Source organism: Chiloscyllium punctatum, chromosome 1, assembly GCF_047496795.1.
Source record: "Chiloscyllium punctatum isolate Juve2018m chromosome 1, sChiPun1.3, whole genome shotgun sequence".
NCBI lineage: Eukaryota > Metazoa > Chordata > Chondrichthyes > Orectolobiformes > Hemiscylliidae > Chiloscyllium > Chiloscyllium punctatum.
The window spans coordinates 143487478-143509313 of NC_092739.1; the positions used below are offsets into that span (position 1 = coordinate 143487478).

Sequence of the window (21836 nt, forward strand, 5' to 3'; positions counted from 1 at the left end):
ACAGCTCCAGATGCACCTGTTCCCTCGGTTACCGCTGCAGACGTCAGATCGGTCTCCCTGAAAGTCAACCCGAGGAAAGCTATGGGCCTCGACAGAGTCCCCGGCAGTGCACTTAGATCCTGTGTGGGCTAACTGGCAGCAGTATTCACCGACATCTTTAATCTCTGGTCTCGCGGGTATTGGCTATGAAGAAAGGTTAAAAAGACTAGGACTGTTTTCACTGGAAAGACCTGATAGAGGTCTACAAAACTATGAGGTATAAATAGGGTGGATAATCAGATGCATTTTTCCCAGGGTTGAAATCTCAATTACATGGGGCACAGGTTCAAGGTGAGAGGGGGAAAGTTTAAGGGAGAACTGCGAAGGGAATTTTTCATGCAGAGAATGAAGTCTCCACCTGCTTCAAGAAGATCACCATCATCCCCGTACCTAAGAAAGCACATACAATGTGCCTGAATCACCACCCAGTGGCTCTAACCTCTATCATCACGAAGTGCTTTGAGAGGCTGGTCATGGCCTACATCAACTCCAGCCTCCCAGCCTTAATCCCCTGTAATTTGCCAATCAATGTAACTGGCCCACAGCGAATGCCATATCCCTGGCCCTCCACTTGCTCCTGGAACATCTGGACAACAAGGACACCTACGTCAGACTCCTGCTCATTGAATACAGCTCTGCCTTCAACACCATTATCTTCTCCAGAGAGATCTCAAAACATCATGACCTTGGTCTCAGCAGAACCCTTTGCAACTGGATCCTCTGCTTCCTGACCTGCAATCAATGAAGATAGACAACAGCACCTCCTCCACAATAACCTTCAACACTGGAGCCCCTTGCTGTACTCCCTGTACACCCACAACAGTGTTGCCAAATTCCAAACAATGCCATCTACAAGTTTGTTGACCATACCCGAAGAATACAGAAAGGAGATTGAGGGCTTGGTGCAATGACAGCAATCTCTCTCTCTCTCTCAACTAAAGAACTGATCATTGACTTCAGGAAGAAAGGAGGAGAACACACCCTATCTACATTAATGGAGCTGAGGTTGAGAGGGTGGACAGTGTCAGGTTCCTCAGTGATGATAACTGACAATCTGCCCTAGACGTCCCATGTAGATGTGATGGTCAAGAAGGCACAATGCCTCTTCTTCCTCAGGCAGCTCAGGAAATTTGCCTTGTCCATAAGGACCCTTACCAAGTTCTAGAGATGCGCCATTGAGAGCATACTGTCTGAATGCATAATGGTGTGGAATGGCCACTGCTCTGCCCAGGATTGTAAGAAACTACAGAGGGTGGTGTGCACAGCCCAGACCAATTCGGAAGCCAACCTCCCATCCATGAACTCCATTTACCCTGCTTGCTGCTGCGAAAAGGCTGCCAACATCATCAAAGACCCCCTCCCATCCTGGTAATGCTCTCCTACAACCTCCTCCATCAGGCAGAATATACAGATGCTCAAACACACACACTAATAGGTTCAGGAGTAGCTTCTTCCCAGCCATTATTAAATTGATGAATGGAGTCTCTAGCCTCAAATAATGCTGACCTTGCTAATACTGATCTCACCTAGCACACGCCCTGTGCAATGTTACCTGTATGTCTCTGTCTAAGTCTGTTTGCTCTGTACATCCTTGCTAACTATGATCTGCTTGTACTGCTCGTAAACAAAGCTTTTCACTGTACTTTGGTACATGTGACAATAAATCAATTAATCAATCAATCAATTTACCAACCTCTCATCCTCTGATGCTCCAACATGCAATATTCTTGCCTTCATTAATCATAAAGGACAAGAGCAGAGAGCTCATGATGAACTTACTTAAAACATTGGTTGGACACCAGCTGGAGTATTGTGTCACCATACTACAGGAAGGATGTGAATGTATTGGAGAGTGTTACACCTCACCGCGGTATCACAAAGCTCAGACTCAACACGAAAGTTTAAGGTTTTTTTTTAGAAATACATAAAGATTCCACAATTTACCTGATTTTCAGACCCATTTTTCTAAAGTGGGGGAATTCAAAACTGGAAGGCATAGGTTTCCACAGGTAATGGAAATGGTCTGTTTTTATTATGTACATTTCTGACTATGACTGAGATCGACGGAAAGCATTGACGAGGTTTCTCTGTGTAACAATAAATACTATCTATTCTAAGTAATTAGACTAACTACAGGTAAACCTTCCTACAGGCTAGGAAAGTGGGAAAAGAAATGGTAGATAGAATATAATGTAGGAAAGTGTGAGGTTAAGCACTTTGGTAGGAAGAATATAGGCAGAGATTATTTTTTGAAACAGAGAAAAGCTTTGAAAATGTGAACCACATAGAGACTTGGGAGTCCTACTTATACAGCACCGGTATATAACATGACTAATTGAAACTCAAATCACTTTATAAACACCCCCTCCACACAGAGGTAGTCAAACAGATAGTAACAGGGAAAAGACACATGGAAGAGTGGGAAAACTAGACAAGTCATTGGTCTTTGTTCACAAGATCTGGTGAGTTGGCTCTTGCTGAGAAGGTTTCCCTTTCCCTTTCCTTTATTGAATATGTCCATCAATTTGGAAGAGGCACAGCGTGCTTGTTCACTTATGAAAGGCTTCTGACTTTTCAATCAAATATCACAGTTTAACTTGCTGAAGGCAAGATTCCTCCAGATTTAAAGTGGGCTTCGACTGCAGAGAACAGAGAGAGACAGCTCCTAAGGTAGTAGAGATCTGATCATTTCCTTGTATCTTTGTCCAGCCCAGCTACTGGAGAATCAAGCACACATGGCTGTTGGCAAAGAAAAAACCTTTGACATTAATAACTGATCACTTCAGTCCAAAGACCAACCAGTTTCTTGTGGCCAAATAAAACTCCATCTGAATAGAGAACTCCTCAGCCTAGTTAATTAGAAAGCTCTTCAATTACTGATTATCCAAATGACTGTTTACACAATGATTGCCATGAGAGTCGGGTTATTTGCTTTTCAATCCTTGCAAAACACTAGTTTAAAAACAATTCATACATGTTTCAGTTTACATTTTTTTAAAAAACACAAAAATAAAGATACAGTCTTTACAACAGAGTGTATGAGAGGTTTGTGAAAATTGTCCCAGGGTGAGATACTTTGGATATGAGGAAAGATTAGAGATATTTTCCTTGTAGAGGAGAAGGTTAAGAGGAGAGTTAATAGAAATATTCAAAATCATAAGGACTCTGGACAGGGTAGAGGGGGAGAAGCTGTTCCCATTCATAAAAAGATTTAGAACCAAAAGGTACAGTTTTCTAAAAGATGCAAATGCCAGATGGGGAAAAACCGCTTTTTGCCCCCATGAGTCATTAGGGTCTGGAATGCACTTTCGGAAATGTGTTGGAGGAAAGTTCAATTGAGGCATTCAAGAGGTCATTGGATGATTATTTTGATGGAAAGACAGGAGGACAAAGGGCTCAGAAAGCCAGTGCAGACATGAGAGACAAAATGGCTTCATTCTGCACCAGAACAATTCTGTGATTCTGTGGGTCTCCAACACTGAGATTAAATCAACTCATCTGTAGTTGCTGGACTTGTCTTTACACTCTCTTTGAACAACAGTGCCACATTTAACATAATATGCTTGTGAAATATGGTCTTAAGTATTGCTAAGGATAAGGGGACTTAAGGGAATTTATCATCACTCATACAAGATACTTATGGAACTTTGGAGAGTAGAAGCGGAGACATTGTCTCCTCTATGGGAAAGCCCAGGACCAGGGGGCATAATCTCAGAGGAAGGAGCTACACATTTAAGACAGAGATGAGGGTGAATTTCTTCTTTTAGCGGGAATGCATCTGTCAAGCATGCGTCATTTAGTATACTCAAGGCTGAGTTAGTGTTTTAATCAATAGGTCAATCAAGGGCTATGGGGATAAAGCAGGAAATTGGAACTGAGCATTATCAGAGCCTTCAGCTCATTGAAAGGTGGAACAATGGCTTATTTCTGCTTCTGTGTCTTATGGTCTTATGGCTTAGTTGTTAGACAGAAATCAATCTAACTCATAATTCAAAATATTCAATGACCTGGTCTTCGTTACTGTCCCATACAGACTTCCCCAGCAACCTACTGAGGGAAAGATCACTTCTCTTTTCCACTCTAAATGAGAGACTCCTCATTTTATTAAGCCACATATACCAGATCAAGTCCTTTCCCCAGTGGGGAAACATTGGTGCTTGGGTTATCTCTAATTATATATATTGTTTTGGTCTTAAGAGTCATAGAACCATAGAGATATTTGTATCATCGATAGTCACAGGTGATGTGCCAAAGACTGGAGGTTGGCAAACATGGTGCCATTGTTTAAGAAGGGCTGTAAAGACAAGCCAGGGAACTATAGACCGGAGAGCCTGACCTTGGTGGTGAGCAAGTTGTTGGAGGGAATCCTGAGGGACAGATGTACATGTATTTGGAAAGGCAAGGACTGATTCGGGATAGTCAACATGGCTTTGTGCGTGGGAAATCATGTCTCACAAACTTGATTGAGTTTTTTGAAGAAGTAACAAAGAAGATTAATGAGGGCAGAGCAGTAGATGTGAACCAGATGGACTTCAGTAGGGCGTTCGACAAGGTTCCCCATAGGAGACTGATTAGCAAGGTTAGATCTCATGGAATACAGGGAGAACTACCCACTTGGATACAGAACTGGCTCAAAGGTAGAAGACAGAGGGTGGTGGTGGAGGGTTGTTTTTCAGACTGGAGGCCTGTAACCAGTGGAGTGCCACAAGGATCGGTGCTGGGTCCTCTACTTTTTGTCATTTACATAAATGATTTGGATGCGAGCATAAGAGGTACAGTTAGTAAGTTTGCAGATGACACCAAAATTGGAGGTGTAGTGGACAGCGAAGAGGGTTATCTCAGATTACAACAGGATCTGGACCAGCTGGGCCAATGGGCTGAGAAGCGGCAGATGGAGTTTAATTCAGATAAATGTGAGGTGCTGCATTTTGGGAAAGCAAATCTTGGCAGGACTTACACACTTAATGGTAAGGTCCTAGGGAGTGTTGCTGAACAAAGAGATCTTGGAGTGCAGGTTCATAGCTCCTTGAAAGTGGAGTCACAGGTAGAAAGGATAGTGAAGGCGGTGTTTGGTATGCTTTCCTTTATTGGTCAGAGTATTGAGTACAGGAGTTGGGAGGTCATGTTGCGGCTGTACAGGACATTGGTTAGGCCACTGTTGGAATATTGCATGCAATTCTGGTCTCCTTCCTATTGGAAAGATGTTGTGAAACTTGAAAGGGTTCAGAAAAGATTTACAAGGATGTTGCCAGGGTTGGAGGATCTGAGCTATAGGGAGAGGCTGAACAGGCTGGGGCTGTTTTCCCTGGAGCGTCGGAGGCTGAGGTGTGACCTTATGGAGGTTTACAAAATTATGAGGGGCATGGAGAGGGTAAATAGACAAAGTCTTTTCCCTGGGGTCGGGGCGTCCAGAACTAGAGGGCATAGGTTTAGGGTGAGAGGGGAAAGATATAAAAGAGACCTAAGGGGCAACTTTTTCATGCAGAGGGTGGTACGTGTGTGGAGTGAGCTGCCAGAGGATGTGGTGGAGGCTGGTACAATTGCAACATTTAAGAGGCATCTGGATGGGTATATGAATAGGAAGGGTTTGGAGGGATATGGGCCGGGTGCTGGCAGGTGGGACTAGATTGAGTTGGGATATCTGCTCTGTTTCCATGCTGTACATCCCTATGAGTCTAGATGTACAGCAAAAAAACAGACCCTTCAGTCCAACTCCTCCATACTCACCAGATATCCTAAATTAATCTAGTCCCATTTGCTAGCACTTGGCCCATAATCCCTCTTTTTTTTTGGATTAGTGGTGCTGGAAGAGCACAGCAGTTCAGGCAGCATCCGAGGAGCTTCGAAATCGACGTTTCAGGCTCTCTGCCTTTATTCCTGATGAAGGGCTTTTGCCGAAACGTCGATTTTGCTGCTCCTTGGATGCTGCCTAAACTGCTGTGCTCTTCCTGCACCACTAATCCAAAATCTGGTTTCCAGCATCTGCAATCATTGTTTTCCTATTCATGTACTGTCAGAGAATTGAGCCCAATGGATCAGAGACCACAAATGAGGATCATAGTGAAATTCACAAGCAGCTTATTACACAAAGCAATATCACAGAAGAGAAATTAACCAGGCTGACACAGAAGTGATTCTCTGCACAAATGGCCAAATGCTCTTCCCTGAACAGAAAGTGTAGGCATATTTTATTTGGGTACAACACAAAGGTGATAATTGTAAAGATAGTAAAACAAGAATAAACAGAATGGAAATTAATCAAGCGTCCATCAGTAGCAATTCATTAATAATTGGCACAGGAGATTCCAGCCATCTCCTCGAGTGGGAGAGAATGTCTTCTGGAGGATTCTCCTGGCATCCAGGTGTCTCCATTGTGTTCCTCCTGGGAGTGAAGTCTTCCGGGGCCTCTCGGTCTGCCTGTTTGTTTATGTGGCATCAGTTTCAATGGGAAATGAGTCTTCCCTTAGGGTGTTGAGACATCAGTGCTAAACGGGCTGGGAGCTGATTGTGAAAAGCTATTTTAGGGAGTGTATTCTCTGGACTAGGAAGGGGCTTGGCCACGTCTGGTTTTTATGTTAGCCTGTATGGTCAAGACTGGCACACTGTGGGTAGTTTCTATATACAGAGGAACCTCGATTATCCGAATACCAATTATCCAAAAATCGGATTATCTGAAGGAGATCTTGAGGTCCCATTAGAAACATTACATCAACGTGTTTCCAACAGTGATCACGTCTTTTGTTAACAATGATTAAACAGGCACCGTCTCCAAATGACTGACCTCCCGCCCTCTCTCTCTTCGCACACTTTCCCTGGAGTTCTACAGAGGGGTGTACCCTAAGCCGCCACCCCATCTCCCCAGATAATCTGACGAACGTTGTCCTGTATAGGGCAGAGGTGGAACCTGGCAAAAAGATTGAGTAAAATGTGTGTGGGGCTGTGACTGTGTGCGCGAGCTATTTGGAGACTTACCCCACAAAGACAGCAGCCTTATTATTGGTCCAGTCCGGCTGCCTCAGAGAGGGGGTAGGGGCAGTGCTGAATGGGGATGGGGGCAGGCAGGGAGCAGTGTTGGACAGGGTTGGGGGGCAGGCGGTGGTCGGGGGACGTGCGGAGGTGTTGGATGGTTGAGGGGGTGGGAAACGGGGGGCGGTGTTGGAGGGCGGATGGTGTTCAGGATCCATGCGGAGGTATTGGATGGTCGAGGGGGAGGGGGCGGTGGCTGGCGTGCTGTGTGCTGCTGCTGCTGCAATCTCCTGAATGGAAAGCAGACTTTAAAAACTCCAAGCAGAGGAAAGGCATTTAATCAATTAACCGAATAATCGATTATGTGAACGAAATAGTGCCCACCCATCTTGTTCGGATAATCGAGGTTCCCCTGTGTATTGGCAGGCTTGATTTCTGTGTTTTTGCAGGCCAGCTTCTATGTTAGCTACTGCTGCCAAGAGTTACACATTGACCTACTATGCACAAAGTGAAATTTGTCAGTTAATGTGGGACAACGTATTCTGGTGATGCGGCTGTAATGGTTGATACTGTGAGGCTAGTAGTTCAGTTTAAGAATATGACATTTGAGGTTGAATGCAATGACCTTGACTGCTTTTGTGAGGGAATTAAACAGCTTTGTCCACTGCAATCAGGTCCTTACAAGCCACGCTGTTTGCATTAACAGTTTCCACTGCCATTCTAAGTTCATCGGGAGGACCTCTTGGCAACCTAAGGTTTCCAGTGTTGAAGTGAACACTGAGCACTAATCTGCCTTGGTGTTATGCCATTAATCTGTTTTACAGTTCAAATTCAATACCCCTGCCTTAGTCACAATGCACTTCCTCTTCAAAAGCTATGGGTCAGCTTTAAGTATCGCAGGCTACCTTTAAGTGGCACAAGCCTCACACAAATTAATATTGTAGCCAATCCACACCATATTTGACACTAGCTACCACTACGATTTAAATGAACTGGCAACACAAAGCGTGAAAAAGGAACAGTTATGGATTAATCCTGCATCATGATTCCCAGCTGTTCTTGGAGACTGAAGAATTTTGCCCCCAGCATAGATTAAATTATATGGATACAGAGTAAATTCCATTAAGAGAACGTGGAGTGGAAAAAAGCCAGGCAATAGCAAACTTCTCTCCAACCCCCTCCTTTTGATCTTTCTGTGCCTTCCCACAATATGTTTGGCAAGGGTTTATTCACTTATGTTTCATCCACCAAACGCAGCATTCAACATGGCCCCGAGCTAATGTTCTGTTCCCACATCCTCTCTACCAAATAAAACAAAAAACAACTTCCACCTGTATGAGCTGCCCCTCTATCCCAATTCAGTTCTGCTGCTCAAATACTCACCCATGCTTCTGTTATCTTGAGTAGATTAGATTACTTACATTGTGGAAACAGGCCCTTCGGCCCAACCAGTCCACCCCCTACCCTCCAAAGATCAACCCCCCTTGACCCATTCCCCTATATTTACCCTTTCACCTAACACTGCAGGCAATTTAGCATGGCAAATTCACCTAACCTGTACATCTTTGGACTGTGGAAGGAAACCGGAGCACCCGGAGGAAACCCACGCAGACACGGGGAGAATGTGCAAAGTCCACACAGACATTTGCCCAAGGTGGGAATTGAACCCAGGTCTCTGGTGCTGTGAGGCAGCAGTGCTAACCACTATGCGACCGTGCCACGATTTCAACCTTTTCTCACAACATTCTTCTCTTGACAAATCTGAGCTCATCTATTTGTTCCAGAGCTGAGTTTTTAAACTCCAAATTACATTACAACGGCTGCCTCGTTCTACTTCTGTGCTATTGGCCATCTCCACCCTGGCTCACATGGGAAACACAAAATAAACTGCCCAAAAATCCAGATACTATTTGAAGTTGAGTATTTGAATTAGTTGCAGAACATGAATAATAAATACAGGCTTCCAAATAATACATACGTCTTTTAAGCATTTCAGTGACAAATCCATTTATCTGAACTTAGAATATCAAACAGTGCAACACAGGATCAGGCCCTTCAGCCGACCAAGTCTGTGCTGACCATGATGCTATTCTAAACTAGTCCCTTCTGCCTACTGTCTGAATTCTCTACCTGTTCATTTGCCTGTCCAAATGCCTCTTAAACGTTACTATCATATCTGATTCTACCTTTATCCTTGGTAAAGCCTAATGCCCTTTTTGTAAAAGATACGTCTCAGAAATCTACTTTAAATGTTCATCCTCTTACCTTACACATGTACACATAGTATTTGACATTTCCACCCTGGTAAAGAGACTGCAACTAACTTCCCTATCCTTACCTTCATAATTTTATACACTTTTATCAGATCACCCCTCAGCCCCTGCTGCTCGAGCAAAAACAATCCTAGTTTGTCTAACATCTCCTTACAGCTAATACTCCAATCCAGGCAACACGTGGGCGGCACGGTGGCACAGTGGTTAGCACTGCTGCCTCACAGCACCAGAGATCCGGGTTCAATTCCCGCCTCAGGCGACTAACTGTGTGGAGCTTGCATGTTCTCCCCGTGTCTGCGTGGGTTTGCTCCGGTTTCCTCCCACAGTCCAAAGATGTGCAGGTCAGGTGAATTGGCCATGCTAAATTGCCCGTAGTGTTAGGTAAGGGGTAGATGTAGGGGTATGGGTGGGTTGCGCTTCGGCGGGGCGGTGTGGACTTGTTGGGCCGAAGGGCCTGTTTCCACACTGTAAGTAATTTAATCCTGGTAAACCTCTTTTGCACCCTCTCCTAAGCCTCCACATCCTTCCTATAGTGCAGGGACCAGAACTACGCACAGTACTCCAAATGTGGCCTGTCTAAAGACTTACACAGCTACAACGTAACTTGCCAACTTTTATATTCATTGCAAGCATGCCATTTGCCTTCTTTACCATCTTATCCACTTGTGTTGCCACTTGCAGGGTGATCTAGGCTTGGAGCATCCCTCCACATTTCAATGCTCCTCAGGGTCCACCCATTTACTGTATACCCTCCTCTTGCACTTAACCTCCCAAAATTCATCACTTATATTTGGATTAAACCTATCCGCAATTTCTTCTCTCAACTTTCCAGATGATCTATATTTTGCTGTATCCTTTGATATCCTTCCTCACTGACCACAACTCCAACAATTTTCGTGTCATTCGCAAACTTACTAATCAGACCACCTATATTTTCATCCAATCATTCATTACAAACAGATTACAAACAAATATTACAAACAGAGGTCCCTGCACTGATCTTTGCGGAACGCAATTGGTCACAGATCTCCAGTCAGAAGAACGCCCACCCGAAACTAGAGTCTTCTATGACAAAGCCAATTTGTATCCAACTTGCCAACTCAGCATGGATTCCATGCGATTTGATATTCTAGGCCAACCTACTTGAGGGACCTTGTCAAATGCTTTCGTAAAGTCCATGCAGACAACATCCACTGTCCTACCCTCATCAATCATCTTGGTCACTTCGTCAAATGACTCAATCAAGTTTGTGGGACAAGACCGCTTCTGAATAAAGCTATGCTGACTATCCCTAATAAGCTAATCTTCTCATATGGAAGCAAATCCCTTAGTATCCTGGGATAGACCCCACCAGATCCAGGGGACTTAACATTTTTCACAACACTCAAACTGTCAAGAAGACACAACAAAAAGTGGCAAGAAGAAAAGGTCCAGGAAAGAGAGTTACTCCGTCTACATCTATGAGGTAAGTCTAGTATGGACTCATAGCAGAACTAGGTGTATGCCTAACATGGGACCAGGCAGCATGGGCATCGATGGCAGCATCAGCAAAGTGGGCCCAGTGGTGAAAGATGGTGGAGAGTGGCTCCTTTTGTTCCAGCGGTGGAGACACTGGTGGGTCTGGCACAGGCGGCAGTGAGACAGCAGCTGCAGTGTTGGCAGCAGTGGTGGGTGCAATGCAGGACTCAAGATGGTGGCAATGAGATGGTGCCAGAGAGTGGCAAGTCTTTGTTCCAGTGGTATCGATATTGATGACCTCAGCTCAGGACTCATGGTGCCAGGTTGTTAAGGGACCGCCAGGACAGATCTGGATGTTTCTCTTTCTTTAATTTCTGCCTTTAACTTCAGTAATCTAGCATGGTGTTGGGGAGTGGCAACTTTTCACAGTACTCCTATATCCCTACAATTCTCATCCTCCAATTCAAATCCCTCCCTCGAACCCTATCTCCTGTATTCCTGTAATCAGGTACATGCAATAAAATTTCTACAATAAATCCAAACTAATATTAATAGAATATCAATATATCCATTTCTAATCTTACTTTCATGTCCTCCTTCTTGATGAATACCAATTCAATGAATGCATCACTTGCTTACCAGTTATAAAGCATTTACTGAGTAACCCCCATATTTGTATTAGTCTGTCTTAATAAAAATAAGATTAAGGTTATGAAACAATGGTTATGAAGGTGGAGCCAACTTCTCTGAGGATCAGTTCTGATTATTGGCATATTTAGGATTTGAAAAGAATTAAGCTGAACCCCTCCAGAGCAAGAATAGATAAATTAAAAACTTTCTGATTAACGTGGAGAAAATAAGACAAGACTGTGATATCGCTCCTCCAATTAACGTACTGGTCACTCAGAAGCAGGATTTTCCTTTTTTGGGGGAGTGATGTAGCCTTTTCTTATTCTGTCCATGTTAATCTGAAATTCTTTAATTTCTCTATTCTTGTTCTGCAAGCATTTTTAACCTAGTACCCCTTCATCTTCATTCAGCATTTATTGCCTATCCCAAATTGCCTAGAATGTAGTTAAAAGTTAAACTATATTTCTGATGCTTTCTCTTCGTCCCCTTTTTTTAAATAGTACAATTACATAAGCTACACTCCAACCTGTAGGAACTGTTCCAGAGTCTAAAGAGTCTTGGAAGATGACCATCAATACATCCATTATCTTGACGACCACAGTACTCTGGGATGTAAACTATCAGGCCTTGGGGATTTATGTCCCTTCAATCCTTCCAATTTCCACAGCATTTCCCTAAAAATATCAATTTTTTCAGTTCCTTTCTCTCACTAAATCAGGTGTTCCCCAACATTTCTGGTGTATTACTTGCACCCTCCTTTGTATGTATGTATTTAGTATGTATTTAGTTGGTCAGCTATTTCTTTGTTCCCTATTATAAATTCCCTGGTTTCTGACTGTAAGGGATCTACATTTGTCTCCACCTTTTTCATATCACATAAAAATGAACTATAGAAGTTTTCATAGCTAGCTATACTCCCTGCAAGCTTATTCTCATACTATATTCCCCTACCTCCCTCAATCTTTATCCTTCTTTGCTGAATTTTAAATTGTAGATGGTCTGTACTGTAGTTGATTTCTCAGCATGTTGGTCCAGAAAATCATCTTGCATACACTGCACAAATTCCTGCTCTGCAGTGTTGTTACTAATTTGATTTGCCCATCTACATTCTAATTAAAGTCATCCATAATTACAGATATGCTTTATTGCAGGAGTCTCTAATTTCCTGTTTAATACTATTCCCATCACCACCTCTACAGTGGGAAGTTGGACACAATTCCAGTGCCCAGGGCCAGCACTAACAGTTAAAGGATATGGAGGAAATGCAGAAACGCTAAGTTGGATGATCAGCCATAGTCACAATGAATGGAGGAGCAGGCTTGAAGCTTTTTTAAAAACATTCATTCACAGGATAAGGCCGGCCTTGATTACCTCGTGGGCAGTTAAAACTCAAAACGCATTTCTGTGGTCTGGAGTTCCATGTGGGCCAGACAAGGCAAGGATGGTCGCTTCCTTCCCTAAAGCACAACTGAACAAGATGGATTATTTCTGACAGTCTTCATTAGACTCTTAATTCCAGATTATTACTTGATTTAAATTCTAGTATCTCTCATGGATTCCCAGGTCCCCAGAACATTACCTGGGTCCCTAGATTAACAGTGCAACAATAATACCACTTAGCCATTGCCTCCACCTAGTGCTGAATGCTGAATTTCAGCTCCTAATTTCTATGTTTCATGGCAGAGAGAGCAGCAAGTAAAGTACACAATATCCTCAGTTGTATTAATAAGAGCACAAAGCGTAAGAGCAAGGAGGTGATGTTGACCTTGTAAAGGACACATGTTAGATTTCAGTCAGAGTGCTGTGAACAACTGTGGGCATTAAATTACTGGAAGGATGCGGATATTGGAGAGAATGTGAAAATGGTTTATAAGAATGATTCCAGGGATGAGGAACTTTAGTATAAGGACGGATTGAAGCACTTGGGATTGTTCTCCTTGGAGAGAAATCTGAGAGATGATTTGATAAAGGTTTTCAAGTCATCAGTGGGCTGAATAGAGTAGATCAAGAATCCATTCCTGTTTGTAAAAGGAATAGAACAAGAGGGCAATTAAAGAGATCTGTAAAATCAGCAAGGGTGAAGTGAGGGAAAACCTTTTTCCTTTGCGGCACAGTTAGGTTAGAGAATCCAATGCCTTGAAATGTGGTGGAAGTAAGTTCAATTGAGGCATTTGAGAGAGTACTGGGTGATTATTTGGATACAAATAATGTAGGGGAAAAGCAGAAGATTATCACTCAGTAATGATGCTCATTTAAAGAGTTGTGGGCCAAATGGCCTCATCTGTGTTCTTAATATTTGAGTTTTGCTGAAAATTCCAATTTCTGAAATAGTACAGTACAGCCAAAACCTGAAAGATCACATCATTAGGTCACAAATTTGTAATAATATTTTATTAATCCAATCATTAGGCCTTCTCTGACAAAGTTACACAAGGAGGTAGATTTTACAAATTAGCATGGCACAATAGGAACCAGACAGGAAATCCTTATGTAATTTTACATCACGATAGGATCCCTTCGCGACTGAAGCTGTGTCAGTAGCACCCACTTGGCAAATGTATTAAATATATAATAAAAACAAACACTGGATGGTTCAAACACATTTGGGAACCCTGGAGAAATGCAGATTTTGTAGCTTCTGTGCCAGAATTGACAAAATCATACCAGACTCAAAACATTAATTATTTATCTGCCAGATGGTGCCAAACTTGCTGAGTTTCATCAGCATCTTTTGTTTGTTTCAGATTTTCAACATCCACAGTGTTTTGCCTTAATTACTATGAAGTAAGTTTTGTAAATCTCCCCTAAACGGCATTATTATTTTATCTAATTCTTCTGGTGGCTCAGGTTGTTTGCTTGTTGATGAAATCTTCATAGAAAAAGATCGCCTATAAACACAACAGGCTGAATAGACAACCTTGAAATAACATTTTGCATGTCATTACAAAAGTAAAAGGAATGAGCAATGTACAATAATTAATTTAAACAGAATAAAACATAGTGCAATGCTGGAACAAAATTCTCCACCTTTGGTCGTAATTGTACTGTTGTAAAGATGAAACCTTTTCAGATTTTACAATGATTTCTCTTCAAATACACTTTTCCTTGTTTCCATCCAAAGTTTAGGCCAAATGTCAGTTAATTGTCACTTTATGAAATATTTCAGATCATTGGTCAGCTTTCTATATGTTATTAATTCCAGTGATAACATTGCTGCCATGGTAAATATCTGTAAATTTCAATAACAACAGTCATTCTAAAAGTTACTTTCAATACATTATCTTCGATTTATCTATATCAGCAAAAAGGTGAATGCGATATCTTTTTTGGCTAATTTCAAGAGGAAGAAAAACATATATGCTTTATTGAGCAAAGCAATAACATTTTAAGCCTTACCATACTCATATTTAAGCAAGTTCTCTTAAACAGACTAGAGTTTAAATGCAGCTGAGGCATTTTTTAAAAATCCTACAAAAAAAGAGAAAAGATATTTGCCATGGCAACAGCTAATAAACCAGGTTATCCAAAAATTTTTCTCTAAGCTGAAATATTTAAAATGTAATCACATATTTCCACCTGAAGAAATTAACAATTAACATTTCCAGTATAAAATTCTAAAAGAATATGGTGCAATCAGTAAGACTCCATAAGTTTGACATCTGTTAAGCTGATCAAGTGACTATCTGTACATATAAAAATAGGAATATGTAGACAAGTATGGTTTTATTTTACAGTAATAAATAGAAGCAAAACATTAGAAAACATGTCTGCAACTAACTACATTATTAACTGACAGTTCTGCAGAGGCAGAATTTTACATCACCTTATATTCTACACACTGATCACCAATCACCAAAATGTCTTCAGTAAACTCTCAAAGTTTCTTAGTAATAAAAACTTGGAAATGAGTTTATTAGTGGTGTGAAATGGTGGTCAGTGAATCTGTAATCTGTTACACACCTGATGCTCTTTAAAAGAAAAATCAAACAAGATATAAAATGAGCTATTAGTTTACTACAAGTTCTTTTACACTATTATGGAAGTGCATTCTCATCACCATAGCATTTATGTAAGAAAATCTGAATCATAAATTACTATAGTCCTATCAACAAGCAAGTCTCACAATTCAGAGGAAAAAAAAATGCTTTCCCAGAGAATATCGCAGTTGGTGATTTTTGCAAATGGCAGAAATAATCAACTGCGAGAGTACAACATGAGTGCATTATTTCCAGAAAATCCTGAATGAACAAACATTACAGTTGGAGTGGTAAAAAGGAAAACAGTACTGCACAAAAAAGCAAATTTGTGAAGGGAATGGCTACCAGACAAACAGTGAATTCTGAAGATTTCTCTTCTACATCATTTAGAATTACTGTTTCAGTCCTCTAATATATATCAAGTATGCAGTATGACAAAATGTAAATTGGTTTGTACTTTTCCAAGGCAGAGATGCCTTTTTCTAGAATGATCATTAGGACTATGTTCAAAATATCTGTTTTGCAAATTACCAACTTCATTATTGAAATATTCAAATTAACATCACCTTAATACTGAATAGAGTTTACCATCCAGTGACATCCAAGGAATATATTTTTTAAAAATTGATACATGAGAGTATCATGTGCAGTAGGCAAATGAAAATTTCAATTTAAACACAAATACTCCAAGCTTAGAATATTATACATTCCATCAAAAGCTTCAGTGACATTCATGATTCCAGTTTAGCTCAATTACCATATTAATTCAGTGGATCACATACCTTCTTTTCAAATTTACACTTGCTGCATGTTTGATGTACAACTGAGAAAAATAGTTCCTGCAAAAGACTTCAGTAGGATCATTTAGGACTGCAACATTCACCAATGGATTTGCCAAAAAGGCCTTGCTTCAAATGATATCTACTCTGAAGACCGCTTGTTCATTTTGAAAAGAATTGCAAACTTTCAGAAGTTGTGCTTTCCAACTTATTACAAAATTTGCAGTGAATTCCTCCACTAAGGTCTGTCACAATACCAGCTTTAACCAAGTTTTCTAGGAAATTTCTCTCAGTTTCCACATTGTGCATAGTTTGGGCCTTCATAGCATGCATCTGGACATTTTCATAGTAATGCAATGGTATTTGTGGTTGGCTAAGGTTGTATCCAAATCCTGCCAAGCTGACTTCATCACATAAATGTGTAGCCAGAACAACAGCGCTGACTCCCAATGTAGGAATATTCTAAAATATAAATCAAATATTATTATGTTGCTAATGCCAGACGGATTTTTAAAAGTTAAACAATACAAGTTAAGTGCTATATTAGAAAGTAATGAAACACTGAAGTCATTAGCTGTTTCAACAAAGAACACAAGGAAGTATGAAAAAAACATGCTGGCAGGAGAATATCAGCTGGTCCATGTAGTCTGCCCCATATTCACGTCACAAACACAAGTATCCTGCAAGATGCTCCCAGAATGTTCAACATCCATTATCAGCTATGTAATCACTTTGGAGAAGCACAGAACAAAGGAAGAAAAAGACAGAAATCAAATATGCTGCAACAGCTGCTACATATCCTTGGAATGGCTAAAATCAAGAATACACAGCACACACAATACTTTCAGACTTTGACTTTAATTTACATAGCCACTTCATTTTTAAATATATTAATACAGGCTGAAATAACATATTCTCTCAGTGTGCCTGTCTAAAGTAGATGTTCACTTCTCAGACCAATCACAATCAACCTGCTGTGTTTAAATTTAAACAAAAGTCTGATTATTAACTCCAATTAGCATTGATGAGTGAGTTCTCCATAGCAATGCCTCTACCAGAGTCCACTTGCCAACCAATCATAATTCTCTTCTCATTCAGCATAAAAGTTAGCTTTCCACTTGAATTGACATTGTGAATAATGTGGTGTGCAGGAGGTTTTGCAAAATGAGTCTTTTTTTCAGCAAAATTCAAGTCCTACACTGCCAAATAACTATTTATCTTCTACAATTAAGATTTTGCATATATGGAAAAATTTATCCATGGAGATGAGTGTGTGTTGTGGCTGAGAAACAGGTGGGAGTCCCTCATAGCTTTTCCATGGGAAGTTTTACATTATTTCACTATATTCAGACATGTACTCTCCCCTCTCCCCTTCTTGAATTAAGGCCACAGTCAGGCAGTAATCTGCTCCCCTCATCTCGCCACAACTCCCCCAGCCGCAAAGAATCTTCAGCAGTAGACATTCCACTGGGAGCAATAGTCAGTATCTGTACCACACTTGGACTGTGGAATAACATACATGTCAAATAGCAGCTTATTATATCTTTGAATGCTTCACATACAGTTAATTACTTTTAAGTCTAGCATCCACTCCTATATAAACAAATTAAACAGATACTTTGCAAATAGGACATAATGACATAAATGGCAGATATGTTTCAATTATAGAACATAGAACATTACAACGCAGTACAGACCCTTCGGTCCTCAATGTTGCGCCGACCTGTCATACTGATCTGAAGCCCATCTAACCCACACTATTCCATGTACGTCCATATGCTTGTCCAATGATGACTTAAACGTACTTAAAGTTGGTGAATCTACTACCGTTGCAGACAAAGCATTCCATACCCTTACTACTCTCTGAGTAAAGAAACTACCTCTGACATCTGTCCTATATCTATCACCCCTCAATTTAAAGCTATGCCCCCTCATGCTCCTCGTCACCACACTTGGAAAAAGGCTCTCTCTGTCCACTCTATCTAACCCTCTGATTATCTTATATGTCTCTAGTAAGTCACCTCTCAATCTTCTTCTCTCTAACGAAAACAGCCTCAAGTCCCTCAGCCTTTCCTCAGAAGACCTTCCCTCCATACCCTCCTAGTAAATCTTCTCTGCACCCTTTCCAAAGCTTCCACATCCTTCTTATAATGCAGTGACCAGAACTGTTCACAATACTCCAAGTGTGGCCGTACCAGAGCTTTGTACAGCTGCAGCATAAGTTCATGGTTCCGGAACTTGATCCCTCTATTAATAAAAGCTAAAACACTGTATGCCTTCTTAACAACTTACAATTGTACTGGTTGAGGGAAAATTTTAAATGGAGCCAAGAGATAATACTGGTATCATCTGAACAATGCCACAATTGTGGCAGCCACAATTTTATCAAATGGTGGAACAGGATCAATGAGCCAACTGAGTCATGGAGTCATGGAGATGTACAGGAAAGAAACAGACCCTTCTGTCCAACTCGTCCATGCTGACCAGATATCTTAACCTAATCTAGTCCCATTTGCCAGCACCTGGCCTATATTCCTCCAAATCATTCCTATTCATATACCCATCCCGATGCCTTTTAAATGCTGTATTTGAACTAGCCTCCACCACTTCCTCTGGCAGCTCATTCCATACACACACCATCACTTATGAATTTATACTGTGCTATCTGATCCAGGGGAATGGTCTACAGAAAATGTTAAATTCTTTATATCAGGTTCCATTAAAAAATCAGTTTCATAATGCTGAATTAATTTCTCAGGTTGGCTAGTTAGCCTTAAGAATAGGACTATATGTGTGCCTTTCTTTAGCAGAAACTGTCATGGATCAAAGAAATACTGGGTTTTATCATGGGGTAGAGCTCTCATAATGAACTTTTAACTGTTTTGGAATAGTTCTCCAAAGCATTAGAAATGAGCCAGGAAATTCTTTCCAATTCCTTTCAGTTCCGAAGAACCATACTGGACTTGAAATGTGAGCACTGTTTCTTTCTCTGTAGCTGCGCCATATCTGCTGAGTTTCTTCAGGAGTTTGTTTTATTTAGCGACGAAATTCTTCTGTGTTCTAAAATTAATATACTATTGTTATGGATCAGATCAAACCCCTTCAAAATATGTTCAGAAGATAGTCAAGACCCTTGTTGTGAATAGTCAGATGTTGCTGAGAGTTGCAAAGACAACATTTCACCTGTGTGCGTTGAATGTGCAGAGTTGGTATATTCATAAGGTAGATATTAATCAAATTGTCCCAGATATTTAGAGCTAGTAAATACGGCAACTCAACCTCCCTGGCACAAAAATCATGAAATCTCAACATTTTTCCTTACATTCCCTTGGTGTTTTTTAAAGAAATACAGTCATTTTGTGTGTTCTGTTTTATTGTAGTTGATTGAACACCAAATTCCCCATTCTACTTAGTAGTCATATCATCCAGCTGCATCACTCCTGGAATATCCACTCTACACCTGCTGCAAACAACTAGCAAAGTTAGGGTCTGGTCTACTTTCTTGAAATGTTTTGAGGGGGTCTGGCCTGCTCCATAACAATAATGTATTATAATAATCATAGTAATATCATATAATGTGAGAAAAAGTAATGTCAAAAGATTGCGAAAGGACTGTAAGCATGGTAGCATTTATAAAGACAGAAACAAGTGCATTATTTCAAGTTGATGATAGTAAAACTGATGAAATGTTAAGATCATCGCACTGAAATTTTAAATATGGCAACTCAACCTCCCTTACATAAAAATCATCAAATCTCAATATTTTTCCTTACATTCCCTTTTTTTTAAATACAGCTTTTTTAGGTACTCTGTTTTATTGTAGTTGATTGAACACCAAATTCCTCATTCTACTTAGTAGTCATATTGCTGGTTATCTCCAAATCCATAATTCTGACTGGTGAAGAAGAATCCAGTTAATTGCTCTGTTCAGTCAAGTTCCAAACACTTGGTTTCCCTGGCTGTGATATTATCAACGCACGCCTTTCACTTTATGAGTAAACTGTTTTGATTTGAACGGTGCAGGGACAGGTCTAACTAATTGTAGACATCTATCAGACATTCTAGTGCAGAAAAATTTCTTCAAATATGCTGCCAAATCTGCTGAATATAATCGAGCATTTTCTGTTTTTACTTCACGTCTCCACCATCAAACAGAATTTTTCTTTAATGCAAGACAAATAGCGTTATTTACAGGACATTTAGCTGAGGAGATGTTGGCCTACTGTTATTATCGCTAGACTATTAATCCAGAGATGCAGGTAATGTGCTGGAGACCTGCACACCATACCAGATGGTTGAATTTGAATTGAATAAATATCATAAAATAAAGAATCTAATAACATGAAACCATTGTCAATTGTTGGAAAAGCCCAACTGGTTCACTGTCCTTCCGGGAAGAAAATCTACCATTTTTACATGGGTCTGGCGTACATGTGACAACAGTCAATCATATTGCTGTGGGTCTGGAAAGTACCCTCTGAAATGGTGTAGCAAGCTGTACTATCAATATCCTCAGAGTTACCATTGACTAAAAAACATTACATTTTAGTGCTTCACAATCAGAACTACATTTTTGCTTCGAGCAAACATTAAAGGATACTACTTCCACAATCACAAACCAGTGCAACCGTCTACTAAACATGGATAATCATATTGCCATGCCTCAAAATCATTTTTCTCCAAACTTCATTTTCTAAACCACATTTCTTCGTCAAATATCCCAAATTCAGCCCCTACCTGGTGCCAACCCCAGAGTTTTGATCGAGGTTCAGGTAACTGCAGTAGATCCAGAGCTGTTTCGCGGATAATTTCAGGATTCAGAATTCGAAATTGTGTTGGTTTAATTGGTAATTCCTCCGTAACTTTCTGCCAAAACCAAATTCTTTCCCAAAATGACTAAGTGGTAAAGAAGATAGCAAAAGTTAACAGATGTTTATGTAGAGCTACATTTTTACTATTATGGCACCAGACTGTGGTGATTGTTGAAGCTTTTCACTGCATTGTTCACTGTAAAATGCAAGTGACAATAGATCATTCCATTCAATGTTACAGCAATTAATTTATTTTACCATTTCTACATATTTGCCTCGGGCACCTTCCTTACGACCGATAAGGGGAGACAATTTTCCAATTTAAATACATGGTGCCTCAGAATCTTGGGACTCGGGAAGAAGGTTAAAAGGAACAATAAGAGCGAAGAGAGCCCAGAAGCAGAGAGATCAGCAGCAGAGCTGCTTCAACAACACTGAAATTTATATAATGGGGTGGCATGGTGGCTCAGTGTTTAGCACTGCAGCCTCACAGCACCAGCGTCCCAGGTTCGATTCCAGCCTCGGGCGACTGTCTGTATGGAGTTTGCAGTCTCCCAGTGTCTGTGTGGGTTTGCTCCGGTTTCCTCCCATAGTCCAAAGATGTGCAGGTTAGGTGAATTGGCCATGCTAAATTGCCCATAGTGTTAGGTGCATTAGTCAGAGGGAAATGGGTCTGGATGAATTACTCTGAGGGCCAGTGTGGACTTGTTGGGCCGAAGGGCCTGTTTCCACACTGTAGGGAACCTAATCTAATCTAATCATCAGAGAAGATGAAATAGATTTTTTTTCTCTCATCTCTCAACTGGATAATTACTTAAATTAAGACCCTAAGTACAGCTTAAAACGTCACACAGATCATTAATATTTTGGAACTTGAAAACTAAATTTCTTCATTAAATAAAG

The 21836-nt window shown here is 40.7% G+C and overlaps 1 protein-coding gene across 5 annotated transcripts in view; it reads right to left on the reverse strand.

Annotated features, from left to right (window-relative positions):
- Nucleotides 1–13742: 13742 nt before the first annotated feature.
- The window catches only part of st3gal5 (ST3 beta-galactoside alpha-2,3-sialyltransferase 5), an 84505-nt gene continuing 76411 nt past the window's right edge, over nucleotides 13743–21836 (reverse strand). For all 5 annotated transcript variants that reach the window (XM_072576185.1, XM_072576194.1, XM_072576175.1 and 2 more), the window contains 2 exons: nucleotides 20860–21018; nucleotides 13743–16584 (listed from right to left, as the gene is read on the reverse strand). In XM_072576185.1, coding sequence (XP_072432286.1) covers nucleotides 16285–16584; nucleotides 20860–21018 — 459 coding nt within the window. In that variant the 3' untranslated portion in view covers nucleotides 13743–16284. The remainder of the gene's footprint in view (nucleotides 16585–20859; nucleotides 21019–21836) is intronic.